This window comes from Chiloscyllium punctatum, chromosome 33, assembly GCF_047496795.1.
Source record: "Chiloscyllium punctatum isolate Juve2018m chromosome 33, sChiPun1.3, whole genome shotgun sequence".
NCBI lineage: Eukaryota > Metazoa > Chordata > Chondrichthyes > Orectolobiformes > Hemiscylliidae > Chiloscyllium > Chiloscyllium punctatum.
The window spans coordinates 4113826-4131186 of record NC_092771.1 but is presented as its reverse complement, the minus strand read 5'-3'; the positions used below and the strand labels follow the sequence as shown (position 1 = coordinate 4131186).

General features: G+C 43.5%; 2 protein-coding genes across 7 annotated transcripts in view; both read right to left on the bottom strand.

The window, feature by feature from the left end:
* The window catches only part of fam189a1 (family with sequence similarity 189 member A1), a 99927-nt gene extending 96393 nt beyond the window's left edge, over positions 1 to 3534 (bottom strand). The window contains exon 1 of one of the 3 annotated variants that reach the window (XM_072552748.1): positions 3158 to 3534. In XM_072552748.1, the coding sequence (XP_072408849.1) occupies positions 3158 to 3361 (204 nt within the window). In that variant the 5' untranslated portion in view covers positions 3362 to 3534. The remainder of the gene's footprint in view (positions 1 to 3157) is intronic. The other 2 variants (XM_072552751.1, XM_072552750.1) reach the window with 2 other exon arrangements.
* A 12351-nt stretch (positions 3535 to 15885) lies between these two features.
* tjp1a (tight junction protein 1a) overlaps positions 15886 to 17361 on the bottom strand; it is a 193181-nt gene continuing 191705 nt past the window's right edge. For all 4 annotated transcript variants that reach the window (XM_072552729.1, XM_072552730.1, XM_072552731.1 and 1 more), the window contains one exon: positions 15886 to 16984. In XM_072552729.1, coding sequence (XP_072408830.1) covers positions 16890 to 16984 — 95 coding nt within the window. In that variant the 3' untranslated portion in view covers positions 15886 to 16889. The remainder of the gene's footprint in view (positions 16985 to 17361) is intronic.

Below are 17361 nucleotides of genomic sequence, written 5' to 3'. Positions count from 1 at the left end.
CAAGCAGCTCGGACCATAACTTTGCAATTTGTTTCAGTAAGTATACAGTGAAAATTACCTGGAGTAAGATTGCGAGGTTGACTACCAGGTTTTAAAACAGACGAAAATTTATTCACAAAATTACACAATTACAGAACTGTCAATCCAAACAATACTTAATTATGCTGTTCCAAATATACATAACAGTCCCACTAGGCAAACTCCCTTAAAACAAAGTTAACAAAACAAAGGAGCAGCTGTTCACACAGTCCACTGTTGAACACCCAACAAGTTCTGGACTGAACTGCTCAGCTGGAGAGCTAACCACGCCCCTTCCACTATACAGGTCACTTCTAAAACATGGCCTGAAGTCTTATCTGTTTACATACAAACAAAAAGCCTCTCAAAATCCTTTTCCTCTCTGTACCAAACTAGTCTAATCAGAGCCTGGCCCATTTACGTCCCCTCTGAAAAAAATCAAGGACATAGTATCCTTGAGAAAATGAATAGTTTTTTGGAAAAAAAAGGACCAGCTTTGTGACACTATCACGCCTCAATTTAAAGCTATGTCCCCTTGTGCAAGCCATCACCATCCAAGGAAAAAGGCTCTCACTGTCCACTCTATCTAACCTTCTGATTGTCTTATATGTCTGAATTGTCACTTCTCAACCTTCTTCTCTCCAATGAAAACAGCCTCAAGTCTCTCAGCATCTCCTCATTAGACCAGGAAACATCCTTGTAAATCTCCTCTGAACCGTTTACAGAGCTTCCACATCCATCCTATAATGACCAGAACTGTACACAATACTCTAAATGCAGCCACACCAGAGTTTTTTTACAGCTGCAGCATGACCTCGTGGCTCCAAATCTCAATCCCGCTATCTATCAAAGCTAACACACTGTATATCTTCTTAACAACCCTATCAACTTGGGTGGCAACTTTCAGGGATCTATGCACATGGACATGGGATCTCTGCTTGTTTACACTGCCAAGAATCTTACCATTAGCCCAGTACTCTTTTTATTCCTGTTTCTCATTCCAAAGTGTATCACCTCACACTTTTCCACATTAAACTCCATCTGCCACCTCTCAGCCCAGCTCTGCAGCTTATATATGTCCCTCTGTAACCTGCAATATCCTTCAGCATTACACACAACTCCACTGACCTTTGTGTCATCTGCAAATTTACTAACACGTCCTTCTACGCCCTCATCCAGGTCATTTATAAAAATGATAAACAGCAGTTGACCTAAAACCGATCCTTGCAGTACACCACTATTAACTGAACTCCAGGATGAACATTTCCCATCAACCACCACTCTGTTTTCTTTTAGCTCGCCAATTTCTGATCCAAACCATTAAATCACCCTCAATCCCATGCCTTCGTATTTTCTGCAAAAGCCTACCGTGGGGAGCCTTATATTAGTCCCCTTCCAATTCAGGTGCAAGCCAGCCTTCTTATACACTTCTACCCCAGGAGAGATTCCAATGATCCAAGAATGTGAACCCTTCTCCCCTGCATCATTCATCTTCTCTTTCCTCCTATTCCTACTCTCAGTAGCTTGTAGCACTGGGACTAATCCAGATACTTCTACCCTCGAGGACCTTTTTTAAATTCCTACCTAACTTGCTATGTTCTCCCTTCAGAATCTCATTCTTTTCCCTACCTATGTCATTAATTCCAATTTGTACAATGACCTCCTGCTAGTCTCTCTCCCTTTTGAAAACATTCTGTACCCTTTCTAAGATATCCTTTGATCCTGGCACCTGGGAGGCAAAACACCATTCTGATTTTTCGCTGCTGACAGACTTTCAAGGGAATGTAACACGAACAGCCAAGTTTCTGGTACTAAGAATGGCTGTATTGTAATGAGGGGCACGTCAGATTCCAAGCAATAGATTGTGGTAGAGGACTCTCAAGTCAGTCAGAGGCACAGACAGATGTTTCCGCAGCCAGCAGCGAAAAGACCACTCCCTCAATGACTCCCTCGTCAGGTCCACACTCCCCACCAACCCAATCTCCACTCCCGGCACCTTCCCCTGCAACCGTAAGAAATGCAAAACTTGCACCCACACCTTCCCTCTTACTTCCCTCCAAGACACCAAGGGCTCCTTCCATATCTGCCACAAATTCACCTGCATCTCCACACCCATCATTTACTGCATCCGCTGCACCTGATGTGGCCTCCTCTATATTGGGGAGACAGGCTGCCTACTTGTGGAACATTTCAGCGAACACCTCTGGGACACCCGGACCAACTAACCCAACCACCCCATGGCTCAACACTTCAATTCCCCCTCCCACTCCACCAGGGACATGCAAGTCCTTGGACTCCTGCATCGCCAGACCATAGCAACACAACGGTTGGAGGAAGAGCGCCTCATCTTCTGCCTAGGACCCCTCCAGCCACAAGGGATGAACTCAGATTTCTCCAGTTTCCTCATTTCCCCTCCCCTCCCCCCCCCTCGAACTTAGCACCGCCTTCCTAACCTCTCCGCCCCCACCCCACTCCAGCCTATCACCCTCACCTTATCACCCTCACCTTGACCTCCTTCCACCTATCACATTTCCAACACCCCTTCCCCCAAGTCCCTCCTCCCTACCTTTTATCTTAGCCTGCTGGACACACTTTCCTCATTCCTGAAGAAGGGCTGATGCCCGAAACGTCGATTCTCCTGCTCCTTGGATGCTGCCTGACCTGCTGCGCTTTTCCAGCAACATATTTTCAGCTCTGATCTCCAGCAGCTGCAGTCCTCATCTTCCCCCCAGTGACTAGAGTTAACCTGACACTGACCCAGGTTAACCTTATACTGAAATGACTATACCTACCTGTGACTTGAGTTTAACTTGACACTGACCAGAGTAAACCTGACATTTCCCCGAGTCAGTTTGATACGAGTTTCAAAGAAAAGTCACACTGGGCTGAAACCACTACCTCTGTTGCTCGCTATAGATGATGTCGGACCTGCTGAGTTTCTCCAGCACTGTTTTCAGTTCAGATCTTCACTGTACGACCTAACAGACAGCAGTTGACACTGACACTAGTTAATTTGAAATAGTCGCGGGTTAACTGGGTAATAACCAGCTTAACCTGACAATGACGGTGCCATACTTAACACTGACACGAGTTAATGGGCCAACCTGGGCATGAAGTGGGTTAAACTGGAGTCACTCACCGAGAAACCGGCCCAGAAAGGACATGAATGCCTGACCCTGGCCGAGGAGGTGAGCGCCAGAGCGGCGAAGCTGACTGCCACGATCAGACCCCCGAGGAGCATCTCCGCCGCCCCGAGAGCCAGCAGAAGGCGGCGGCGGCGGCGGCGATTCCGACCCCAACATGCGGTCGGGCCCAGAGAACGGGATTGGCAGTCACCGGGCATCGCCAGAGCAGACAGCGGTGCCGCGGGAGAGTGCGCGCCGCGGGTGCGCGCGGGAACGGAACGCGCTGGTGGGGGGTCATCAGCAGCTCGTACCGTTTGCCCGGAGAAACGGGGAAAATCGAAAAATAACCGCCGCCACAAGGGGGCGAGTCCGCGGGTGTGGGCCGGGTCGGAGTGGGCGGGGCCGATTGTAATAAGGCGAGTCATCGAGGGCGGGGCCGAGTGGAATAAGGTGGGTCATAGAGGGCGGGGCCGAGTGTAATAAGACGGGTCATAGAAGGCGGGGCCGAGTGTAATAAGACGGGTCATAGAAGGCGGGGCCGAGTGTAATAAGGCGGGTCATCGAGGGCGGGGCCGAGTGTAATAAGGCGGGTCATTGAGGGCGGGGCCGAGTGTAATAAAGGCTAGCCAGTAATATTAGAAATAATAGTAAAAGTTTCTTTCAGTACATAAGAAACAAACGACAGGCAAAAGTAGACATTGGGCCACTTCAAACTGATGCAGGGAGCCTAGTGATGGGAGATAAGGAAATAGCAGGAGAACTTAACAAGTACTTTGCGTCAGTTTTCACAGTGGAAGACAGGAGTAATATCCCAAAAATTAAAGGGTGTCACGGGGCTGAGTTGAGTATGGTTGCCATTACGAAAGAGATAGTGCTAGAAAAGTTAAAAAGTCTTAAAATTGATAAATCTCCTGGCCCCGATGGGATACACCCTAGAGTTCTGAGAGAGGTGGCTGAGGAAATAGCGGAGGCGTTGGTTGAGATCTTTCAAGAGTCACTGGAGTCAGGAAAGGTCCCGGACGATTGGAAGATTGCTGTAGTAACCCCCTTGTTCAAGAAAGGATCAAGGCAAAAGATGGAAAATTATAGGCCAATCAGCTTAACCTCGGTTGTTGGTAAAATTCTAGAATCCATCATTAAGGATGAGGTTTCTAAATTCTTGGAAGAGCAGAGTCTGATTAGAACAAGTCAACATGGATTTAGTAAAGGGAGGTCATGCCTGACAAACCTGTTCGAATTTTTTGAAGAGGTAACAAGTAGGTTAGACCAGGGGAACCCAGTGGATGTGGTCTATCTGGACTTTCAAAAGGCCTTTGATAAGGTGCCACACGGGAGACTGCTGAGCAAGGTGAGGGCCCATGGTGTTCGAGGTGAGCTGCTGGGATGGATTGAGGATTGGCTATCTAACAGAAGGCAGAGAGTTGGGATAAAAGGTTCTTTTTCAGAATGGCAGCCGGTGACGAGCGGTGTCCCGCAGGGTTCGGTGCTGGGGCCACAGCTGTTCGCATTATATATTAATGATTTGGATGAGGGAACCGGGAGCATTCTAGCAAAGTTTGCCGATGATACAAAGTTAGGTAGACAGGCAGGTAGTACTGAGGAAGTGGGGAGGCTACAGAAGGATCTAGACAGGTTGGGAGAGTGGTCCAGGAAATGGCTGATGGAATTTAACGTGAGCAAGTGCGAGGTCTTGCACTTTGGCAAAAAGAATATAGGAATGGACTACTTTCTAAATGGTGAGAAACTTAATAAAGCCAAAGCACAAAGGGATCTGGGAGTGCTAGTCGAGGATTCTCTAAAGGTAAACATGCAGGTTGAGTCTGTGATTAAGAAAGCGAATGCAATGTTGTCTCTTATCTCAAGAGGGTTGGAATATAAAAGCAGAGATGTACTACTAAGACTTTATAAAGCTCTGGTTAGGCCCCATTTGGAGTACTGTGTCCAGTTTTGGTCCCCACACCTCAGGAAGGACATACTGGCACTGGAACGTGTCCAGCGGAGATTCACACGGATGATCCCTGGAATGACAGGTCTAGCATATGAGGAACGGCTGAGGATACTGGGATTGTATTCGTTGGAGTTTAGAAGATTAAGGGGAGATCTAATAGAGACGTACAAAATAATACATGGCTTTGAAAAGGTGGATGCTAGAAAATTGTTTCTGTTAGGCGAGGAGACTAGGACCCGTGGACACAGCCTTAGAATTAGAGGGGGTCATTTCAGAACGGAAATGCGGAGACATTTCTTCAGCCAGAGAGTGGTGGGCCTGTGGAATTCATTGCCACGGAGTGCAGTGGAAGCCGGGACGCTAAATGTCTTCAAGGCCGAGATTGATAGGTTCTTGTTGTCTAGAGGAATTAAGGGCTACGGGGAGAACGCTGGCAAGTGGAGCTGAAATGCGCATCAGCCATGATTGAATGGCGGAGTGGACTCGATGGGCCGAATGGCCTTACTTCCACTCCTATGTCTTATGGTCTTATGGTCATCGAGGGCGGGGCCGAGTGTAATAAGGCGGGCCATCGAGGGCGGGGCCGAGTGTAATAAGGTGGGCCATCGAGGGCGGGGCCGAGTGTAATAAGGCGGGTCATAGAGGGCGGGGCCGAGTGTAATAAGGCGGGTCATCGAGGGCGGGGCCGAGTGTAATAAGGCGGGTCATCGAGGGCGGGGCCGAGTGTAATAAGGCGGGTCATCGAGGGCGGGTCGGAGGGGTTTCAGGTGAGTGGGGAAATGCCGTAGATATCGATGGAACGAAATCACAGAAATGGTACAAATTCTGAGGTGACTATTGAGCTCATCGTGCATGCATCGGCCCTTCAAGAAAGCACCATTCTCTAATGGCACTCTCTTGCCTTTCCACATACACAATTTGTATCCAAATAATGACTTTCTCAAATGTTGCCCCCGTTGAGCCGCTGGTATTTATTCAAAACTTCAGCGAGCTAGTTAAAGAAACTTTCCACTTTAAAAAGAGCGGTCTCCTCCTAAAAGTTGGAACTACTGTAGGTCAGACAGCTTTTCTGTGCTTATTGCGGTTTATAAAATAGTTTAATATTATTTGCAACAAAAGGAAGCTGAACAAGCGTAAAAAAAACTTGTACTCCTTCCTATCTAGTTATTCTCCAGCTATTTCCATTAGCAACGAGCTAAATACTATAAATATTTCAAACCTCCATGTAGTTGGGTAGGTTTTCCTGTTCCTCGCTGTATTTTCTTTAAGGCGGCTAGGATCCTTTTGATCATAGGATTATAGTAGAATGAAACTGGACTTCTGTCGTTTGGGGCAATAAATTTCTATAATTTGGAATAAAGGCCAGTTCTTGACTTACTGCAAAACTTATGAATTTTTGATACCACATTCGATAGTTTTTGTTCACATCTCTGAAAATATTACATTTTCAGCAGGTGTCAATGGCTTCACGCTCGCTCAGGTACCAGGAACACAACATGACCAGGGAGCTATTTCTGCATTTTGTGATCGTAGGTAATGGTAACCGACTCCTGAACAAACAGAGGGGAAGTAAACCACAAGATTAAAATAACCAATGTTGCTATCATTATTCACAAGAAAAATGTAAATTAAGTACGAGTCAAACATAGAATGAAGGAACAAAAAGTCAACATCATCCACAAAAATAAAACAATGAACTTGAGATGCTGGAAATTTGAAGCAAACAAAGATGCTGGAGAAACTCAGATCTGGCAACATCCGTGGAGAGAAAGTGGAATTAACACGTTTCAAGTCCAGGGACTCTTCAGAACTGCCTCTTCGGTCCATTAGTTCATAAGATGTACGGGCAGAATTAGATTATTCAGCCCATTGAGTCTGTTCCAACATTCAACCTTGGCTGACAAAATCCTCACTCCCATTTTCCTGCCTTCCCCCGTAACCCTTCAGCCATTATCATTTAAAAATCTGTTGAATTCCTCCTCAAAAGAATCTAGAGGAATTATATTCCTGGCAGGGTGAACGGGAAGGCTGGTAGGTAGAGGGAATGCTAGATGAGTAAAGAAATTGAGGGTTGGGTTATGAAAAAGAAGGAAGGAAGCATATGTCAGGTATAGACACGATAGATCGAGTGAATCCTTAGAAGAGGATAAAGGAAGTAGGAGTATACTTAAGAGGGAAATCAGGAGGGCAAAACAGGGACATGAGATAGCTTTAGCAAATAGAATTAAGGAGAATCCAAAAGGGTTTTTACAAATATGTTAAGGACAAAAGGGTAACTAGGGAGAGAATAGGGGTCCTCAAGGATCAGCAAGGCAGCCTTTGTGTGGAGCCACAGAAAATGGGGGAGATACTAAATGAATATTTTGCATCAGTATTTACTATGGAAAAGGATATGGAAGATATAGAGTGTAGGGAAATAGATGGTGACATCTTGCAAAATGTCCAGATTACAGAGGAGGAAGTGCTGGATGCCATGAAACAGTTAAAGGTGGATAAATACCCAGGACCTGATCAGGTGTACCCGAGAACTCTGTAGGAAGCTAGAGAAGTGATTGCTGGGACTCTTGCTGAGATATTTGTATCATTGATAGTCACAGGTGAGGTGCTGGAAGACTGGAGGTTGGCAAATGTGGTACCACTGTTTAAGAAGGGTGGTAAGGACAAGCCAGGGAACTATAGACCAGTGAGCCTGACCTCAGTGGTAGGCAAGTTGTTGGAGGGAATCCTGAGGGACAGGATGTACATGTATTTGGAAAGGCAAGGACTGGGTAGGGATAGTCAACATGTCTCACAAACTTGTTTGAGTTTTTTGAAGAAGTAACAACGAAGATTGATGAAGGCAGAGCACTAGATGTGATCTATATGGACTTCAGTGAGGCATTCGACAAGGTTCCCCATGGGAGACCGATTAGCAAGGTTAGATCTCATTGAATACAGGGAGAACTAGCCATTTGGATACAGAACTGGCTCAAAACATAGAAGACAGAGGGTGGTGGTGGAGGGTTGTTTTTCAGACTGGAGGCATGTGACCAGTGGAGTGCCACAAGGATCGGTGCTGGGCCCTCTACTTTTTGGCATTTACTTAAATGATTTGGATGCAAGCATAAGAGGTACTATTAGTAATTTTGCAAATGACACCAAAATTGGAGGTGTAGCGAGGAAGATTATCTCAGATTACAATAGGATCTTGACCAGATGGGGCAATGGGCTGAGAAGTGGCAGATGGAGTTTAATTCAGATAAATGCGAGGTGCTGCATTTTGGGAAAGCAAATCTTAGCAGACTTATAAACTTAATGGTAATGTGTTGCTGAACAAAGAGACCTTGGAGTGCAGATTCATAGCTCCTTGAAAGTGGAGTTGCAGGTAGATAGGATAGTGAAGGCAGCATTTGGTATGCTTTCCTTTATTGGTCAGAGCATTGAGTACAGGAGTTAGCAGGTCAGGTTGCAGCTGTACAGGACATTGGTTAGGCCACTGTTGGAATATTGCGTGCAATTCTGGACTCCTTCCTATCAAAAAGATGTTGTGAGACTTGAAAGGGTTCAGAAAAGATTTACAAGGATGTGCCAGGGTTGGAGGATTTGAGCTATAGGGAGAGGCTGAACAGGCTGGGGCTGTTTTCCCTGGAGCGTCGGAGGCTGAGGGGTGACCTTATAGAGGTTTAGAAAATTATGAGGGGCATGGATAGGATAAATAGACAAACTCTTTTCCCTGGGGTCGGGGAGTCCAGAACTAGAGGGCATAGGTTTAGGGTGAGAGAGGAAAGATATAAAAGGGACAACTTTTTCACGCAGAGGGTGGTACTTGTATGGAATGAGCTGCCAGAGGAGATGGTGGAGGCTGGTACAATTGCAACATTTAAGAGGCATTTGGATGGGTATATGAATAGGAAGGGTTTGGAGGAATATGGACCAGGTGCTGGCAGGTGGGACTAGATTGGGTTGGGATATCTGGTCGGCATTGACAGGTTAGACAGAAGGGTCTGTTTCCATGTTGCACATCTCTATGACTCAAATATACCCTGCCCAAGCATCCACCACACTTTGGGGTGGCAAATTCCAAAGATTCACAACCCTTTGGGAGAAGTAGTTTCTCAACTGTTTTAAATTTGCTAACTCTTCTCCCTTGACTATGGCCTCTTATTCTAGAATGCCTGACAAGAGAAAGCATCCAGTCCATGTCAATTTTATCCATACCTTTATCATCTTGAATATCTCAATGATCTCCCCTCATTCTTCTAAATTCCAGAGAGGATAAGTCTAAACTGGTCAATCTCTCTTCAAACAATAAACCCCTCATCTCTGAGATCAATCTGGTGATCCTCCTCTGAACTGCCTCCAATGCCATTACATCTTTCCTCAAATAAAGGAACCAAAACGGTGTACAATACTCCAGGTGCAGTCTCACCAATGCCTTGTCCAACCATGTTCCCAAACTAAACTAGTCCCATCTGCCTTTTTGGCATGTATCCCTTCTAAACTTTCCTGTTCATGTACTTATTCAAATGTCTTTTAAATTGCACTTGCATTCACGACTTCCTCTGGCAGTTCATTCCATGTGCAAACAACTGTGTAAAAAACAAAAAAAATTGCCACTCTTCTTTCTTAAATCTTTCTCCTCTCGTTCAAAATATGCCACTAGTTTGGAATTCAATCACCTACTCTAGGGAAAAGACCGTTGCTATTCATCATATCTGTACCCCTCATCATTTTTATAAGCCTCTATAAAGTCACCCCTTAACCTCCTACAGTCCAATGAAAAATGTCACAGCCTATTTTTCCAAACTCAAACCCTCCATTCCTGGCAACATTGTGGTAAATAATTTCTGAACCATCTCCAATTTTATAACATCCTTCCAAACCAGAATGGCATACAGTACTCCAGAAGAAGCCTTACCAACATCCTGTACAACCTCAACATTATTTCCCAACTCCTATACTCAAATGGTCTGAGCAATGAAGCCTAGCATCCTAAATGCTGCCTTAACCACCCTGTGATGCAAACTTCAAAGAATTATGAACTTGAACCCCTAGGTTTCTCTGTTCTATAATACAACCCAGGGCCCTACCATTAACTTTGTAAGTTCTGCCCTTGCTTGTTTGACCAAAATGTAAGACCTTGCAATTATCCAAATTAAACTCCATCTGCCACTCCTCACTCCATTGACTCAATTGATCAAAGATCTCTTCGTAACATTGGACAACCTTCTTCCCTGTCCACTATACCACCAATTGTTGTGTCATTTGCAAACTTACTAACCACACCTCCTATATTCTCATCTAAATTATTAATATAAAAGACAAACAAAACTCGCCCCAGTACTGATCCCTGTGGTGCATCACTGGTAATCACTACCTTTCTGAAAGACAACCCTCCACCACCAAACTTTGCCTCCCACCATCAAATCAATTGTCAAGCTCACCCCAAATCCAACGTGATTTAACTTCACTGATTAGTCTCCCATGCGGAACCTTGTCAAAGGCTTTACTAAAGTCCAAGTAAACAATGTTCTTAGATTAGATTAGATTAGATTACTTACAGTGTGGAAACAGGCCCTTCGGCCCAACAAGTCCACACCGCCGCGCCGAAGCGCAACCCACCCATACCCCTACATCTACCCCTTACCTAACGCTACGGACAATTTAGCATGGCCAATTCACCTGCCCTGCACATCTTTGGACTGTGGGAGGAAACCAGAGCACCCGGAGGAAACCCACGCAGACACGGGGAGAATGTGCAAACTCCACACAGTCAGTCGCCTGAGGCGGGAATTGAACCCGGGTCTCTGGTGCTGTGAGGCAGCAGTGCTAACCACTGTGCCACCGTGCCGCCCTACCACTAATGTCTACCACTATACCCTCAATCTTCTTGGTTACTTGCTCAAAAAACCAAATCCAAGTTTGACAGACATGATTTCCCTTTCACAAAACCATGATGACTATCCCTAATCATTCCTTGCCTCTCAAAATGTATACACATCTTACATGTCAGACTCACAGGTGATCTTCTTAAATAAAGGCCACCCCACAATATCTCATCCATGGTTTCAGATGATAAAAATATTTTTGCTAGGGGCCCTATAATTTCCTCCCTAACTTGCCACAAAGTCCTGGGATACACAATCAGGTTCTGGAAATTGATCTACCTTTGTTTTCTAAGACCTCTTCTGTAACATGAGCTGTTTTCAAAATACCAATATTTATTTCCCCCAAACTCTTTCGCCTTCATTTCTTCCTCTGCAGTAAAAACTGATGCAAAATATTCATCTAATATCTCACCCATGTCCAGAGGTTCAACACAGTGATCTCATTGATCTTTAAGGGGCCCCCCGCACTCTCTCTAATTGCTTTTTTGCTCTTAATGTACCTGCAGAATCTCTTTGGATTATACTTAATCCAAGCAGTGAAGGCTCCCTCATATCCCCACTTTGTCTTCCTGATTTCCCTCTTAAGAATGCCCCTGCACTCTAAGTTCAAGAGATACAATTGATCCCAGTTGTTATCTATGATTCTTTTATGTTTTCTTCACTAGAACCTTCATATCTTTATTACTCCATTGTTCCCTAATCTTATCAGCCTTACCTTTCACTGTAACAGAGTGCCCCAAACTCTTTATTACACTTTTGAAAGCTTGCCTCATACCATTAAAATTTGCCTTATTCCAATAAGAACTTGAACATTTAGGAAGGTTTATCCTTTTACATATTTATTTTAAAACTAATAGTATAATGATCATTAGTCCTCAAGTGCTCCCCACCCAACACTTCAGTCACTTGCCCTGCCTTATTTCCCAAGAGTACATCCAGGTGTGCTCCTTCTCTAGTGGGAACACTTCCATATTGAAGAAAATTTTAATAGAAAATCATATTTAACAAATTCTTCACCATCTAAGCCTTTAACGTTATGGCAGTCTCAGTCAATATTTGGAAAGTTAAAATCTACTTTACAACGTCATTATTCTTGCGTGTATCGGAGATTTCTCTTCACACCTGCTTTTCAGTTTCCCTCTGACTATTGGAGTACTACAATACAATCCCAACAAGGTGATCGTCCCTTTCTTATTTCTAATTTCAAACCATATATTTTCACGGGATGAGCCCTCAGAAATATTCTACTTATAGTCATAATGTCTTCCTTAATCAAAAAGGACCACTTCCTCATCTCTCTTTCTCACATTCCTATATCATCGGAAACTTCGAACATTGAGCTGCCAGTCCTGGCCTTCCCTCAGCCAAAGTTCTGTAATAGCCATGAGACCTCAATCTCATGTTCCAATACATGCCCTGATGTCATCAGCCTTACTTGCATTGAATTAAATGCAGTTTAATTCAAAATATTAACTGCTTTCTCTCCACAAATGCTGCTGCCAGACCAGAGCTTCTTCAGCAAATTCTGATTTTATTCAGTAAAGATCAGCCATTTGACTCTCTCACATGAACTGAGAAATTATAGTTTCCCTATGTTGATATGGTGCTAAAGGCACAAAATAATAGAACATTTCCTTGATCTATTTTCTCCATCAGTTGCATTTGAGGCAGAAAATTAGACAGTTAATCCCAATTAAGTACCCAGCTTTGAAGAATGGCCTCTCCCCTTCCAATTCCTGAACTTTGCAGCCACATTTGATCTTGACCAGAGACCCGCACCTGTGGTGGGGCCAGACAGCCTCCACAACAGGTAGACAGGAGTGAAAAATCACACATTCAGACATGATCGGAATTATGGTCTGAGGATAAATAAACCAGAGTTTGAAAATATTTCATTTCATTGTGCATTAGTAGTGTCCAACAAAATGTTTCGTCTTCTGTCACTATAATCTGAGTGAAAGTTCTGACAACATCAAACTACAGAAAAATGACTGATAACAAATTCCTCACGCTATTAAAATGAATCTTATGCTTGGGGAAGAGTTGAAGCTTAAGGTACAAGAGTACAGCACAATTCAGCATTCTCAGCATAAGATCGTTGCTAAGATCCAATCCATCTGTTATATCCCATGCCCAAATATCTGTTCATGCATTGATTTGCAGCTTTTGACACAATGATTCAGTCAGTTCTGCTATAACACGGTTTTTCAAATCTAATTGGCTTTAATGCGATTAAAGAATTTAGACCTTTATTTGTAGAACACAAACTACTCTTACCTGTGTTGGCTATAACGAGATTCCGGCCCCGTTTGTTTAAATGGCATGGCTATTGCACAATTTTCTTATAAAGCGAGAATGCATGAGAACAGGACTATCATGTTACATCAGAACCTACTCCACTGTACAGCCTTTCAATGCTCTGACCCAGACGCAATCTGTGGTGCTTGATAGCTGCGGAAACCCTGTAGTGCTGAAATTCTTAAGGACACCTTGCAGAAGGCTCTTGAATGACTGTAGAAAACACTTAAAAGTGGCAGCACCATGGAGGCTGAGTTGGTTTCTGACATTGTGCATACAAGCTCTAATTGCATGGTTCAGCCTAACTTCAAATTTTAAGCAGTAACTGATTTATTTTTTTTAAATGGTACAATTCAATTTGTCTATTGTCACAAGTTTCACTTGTGCAAATGAGCAAATAAACAAAAAGAAACAAAAAAAATTTCCAACCCAGGAACGGGCCCTTCAGCTCTCCAAGCCTGAGCCAATCAAAATCCACTGTCTAAACTGGTTCCCCAATTCCAAAGCATCTTTATCCCTCTGCTCCCCACCTACTCATGCATCTGTCCAGACGCATCTTAAATGAATCAACCGTGCCTGTCTCTACCACCTCTGCTGGCAACACATTCCAGGCTCCTATCACCCTCTGTGTAAAGTACTTGCTGCATGTATCCCCCTTAAACTTTTCACCTCTCACCTTGAAAGCGTGACCAATCGTTAGTGAATCCTTCACCCTGGGGTAAAAAAAACTTATCTCTATTTACCCCGTATGTACCCTTCATGACCTCAATCAGGTTCCCCCCTCAATCTCCTTTTTTCTAATGAAAACAATCCTAACCTACTCAACTTCACTTCATAGCTAGCACCTTCCATACCAGGCAACATCCTCGTAAACCTTCTCTACACCCTCTCCAAAGCGTCCACATCCTTTTGGTAATGTGGTGACCAGAACTGTACACAGTATTCTAAATGCGGCCGAACCAATGTTTTGTATAATTTTAACATGACCTGCCAGCTCTTATACTCAATACCCTATCCAATGAAGGCAAGCATACCATATCCACCTGTACAGCAACCTTCAGGGTACAATGGACCTGAACTCCCAGATCTCTCTGCTCATCAACTTTTCCAAAAGGCTCTTCCATTTACTGTATAATTTTATGCTAGAATTAGAAATCCTGAAATGTATCACACCTCAGATTTATCTGGATTGAACTCCACCTGCCACTTCTCCACCCAACTCTCCAGTCTATCTATATTCTCCTGTATTCTTTGACAGTCCCCTATGCTTTCTGCTACTCCACCAATCTTTGCCTCATTTGCAAACTTGCTGATCATACCAACAGTGTCCTCTTCCAGATCATTTATCACAAATGTATATCACAAACAACAGTGGCCCCAGCACTGATCCCTGTGGAACACCACTGGTCACCTTTCTCCATTTCAAGAAGCTCCTTTCAACTCCTACTCTGTCTCCTGTTGCTCAACTAGTTCTTTATCCACCTAGCTAGAACACCCTGCACACTATGGGACTTCACTTTCTTCATTAGTTTACCATCAGCCATCCAACACCGTAGAAAGACAATCAGATCTTTGCTCTACATACAGTCCATTTATTGATTTGAATCTGACTGTCCTTGGTATCCCTGCAGTAATTTGTATCCGCACTGCTAATCAAAATCCTTTCGCTGCTACATAGTTGCGAGGTGAGCATTAACCTAAACGTAGCTCTGACTGATTAGATAGTCAAAAGTTCTGATGGAGACTGCTGACTGGTCTTTCCTCTTACATCAATAATAGGCATTGAGGGATGTTTGAGGGGGCAGGTGAAATACACACCAATAACAGTCTGTGCCTTCATAGAGTCATGGAGATGTACAGCATGGAAACTGACCCTTCGGTCCAACTTCTCCATGCTGACCAGATATCCCAACCTAATCTAGTCCCACCTGCCAGCACCTGGCCCACATCCCTCCAAACTCTTCCTATTCATATGCCCATCCAAATGCCTTTTAAATGTTACAATTGTACCAGCCTCCACCACTTCCTCTGGCAGCTCATTCCATACACGTACCACCCTCTGCGTGAAAAAGTTGCACTTTAGGTCTCTTTTATATCTTTCCCCTCTCATCCTAAACCTATGCCCTCTAGTTTTGTCTCCCCCACCCCAGGGAAAAGACTGTCTATCCTCAGTGACCTAACCAATGTCCTGTACAGCTGCAACATGACCTCCCAACTCCTGTACTCAACACTCTTGACCAATAAAGGAAAGCATACCAGACGCCTTCTTCACTATCCTATCTACCTGCAACTCTACTTTCAAGGAGCTATGAACCTGCACTCCAAGGTCTCTTTGTTCAGCAACGTTCCCTAGGGCCTTACCATTAAGTGTATAAGTCCTGCTAAGATTTGTTTTCCCAAAATGCAGCATCTCACATTTATCCGAATTAATCTCCATCTGCAACCTCTCAGCCCATTGGCCCATCTGATCAAGATCCTGTTGTAATCAGAGATAACCTTCTTCACTGTCCACTTCACCTTCAATTTTGGTGTCATCTGCAAACTTACTAACTATACCTCAAGCGAGGACTGGCAGGGGAAAGAACAAAGTTTAACATGAATAGGTTATCAGACAAACCAATAACTACAATTGATATTTTAAAAAGAGTTTTATTCAATAATAATGATATATTTAGAAATGTGTAATTTGAGTAACCACAGGAAATAAAGTCAGCCCCATTTGAAAGTGAAGTGATTAACAGAAGCCATGTTAGAATCCCCAGTGAGCCACGTACTGCTGTGCCAGAATAAATTGTCCATTAGTACAAAAATACATTTTCAGCACACAGTACAGTAACCTATCACTTTATCCAAAGATCCCTCATTGCACTCCAACATTCCCAAACAGTGCCTTAAAACAAAGGACGCAGTGCCTTTACACAGAAAAACGTCATTCTCAAAGAAGACAGCAACATTATTACAAAGCTGTAGAAATTTAAATGTTTTTTTAAATTGTAAATGTTGATTTTATTGCTGCAATTATACAACTGCTCAAAGGCCTCATAGCGACAGAATATAAAGATCCTCTTTAGAAAGTTCTTTTCAGTTTGTTTTATACAAAATAAGACATAAAAAATGTTAATTTACAAACCGAGTTCCAAGGTGAAATCAGGGTTTATGTACAGCCACAGATCTTCGCAACTTTTCTACCAATCCCACAGCATATCAGGACATCCAAACTTAATTTGTTCAGAAGTTCCTGCCAACCAACTATACACACTCAAAGCCAAACTAAAAGACATAGAAAAGTAGCATGTATATTCAAACTAGGATATGGTTACCTTATAAACTTGTAAAGATTCTAAAGTTATAGAATGTAGAAAAATCTATTTAGTATTTTAAATCACAGCTACAAAACTAAGTGTAAGGCATCCCTGCTGGTTAACTCAAAACTGGGAAAAAGTTACAATTCAGACTTGTATCACTTCAAGCTCATCTGCAATTCTTTTCACAGAATTTAGAATGTAAGCATTTACATTTTAGTTTGTCCAACAACCTGCTTTTTGATTGCGAGATAGCAGGTTATTGCTTAAATCTGTGTTCCATCCACTGCCTAGATATCCTGACATAATTGTCAATAACCCACTTTCACCTTTAAAAGTGATCAATCAAAACTGAGACACAATTTGTCCCCACATGGTAATTAGGGTCTCCAGGTAGGGATTTGTTCTGCCAGCTCTTAGGATCACCTGGAAGAAAGAAACAGACCAATTAGTTTAGTATCAAACCAATGTTTCACTCATGAAGGGAAGGGATTTTAGCACAGGTCAATGGGCCAGTTTCTACATTTGTCACCCACACGTATGGCCAGGGCAAGTTTAGTGCAGTTTAAATATGATGCAATCTTCCATTTAGAACCCGCTCTAAGTTCTCGGGAGCTTTCCAATTCCAACAGCCAGAAGCAAATTCTAATTAAAGCAGCTGCAGTATCGAACTTTCAGCTGAGGCAGCTTTCCCAAGTCAGTTACATTCAAACACTCCTGCAGTTTGTCTGAAGTTCTTTTAATCAGGATGAACATAGTATCCTTGCAGTTTAACAAAAATAGAAGGAAAGGCAACCAATTCT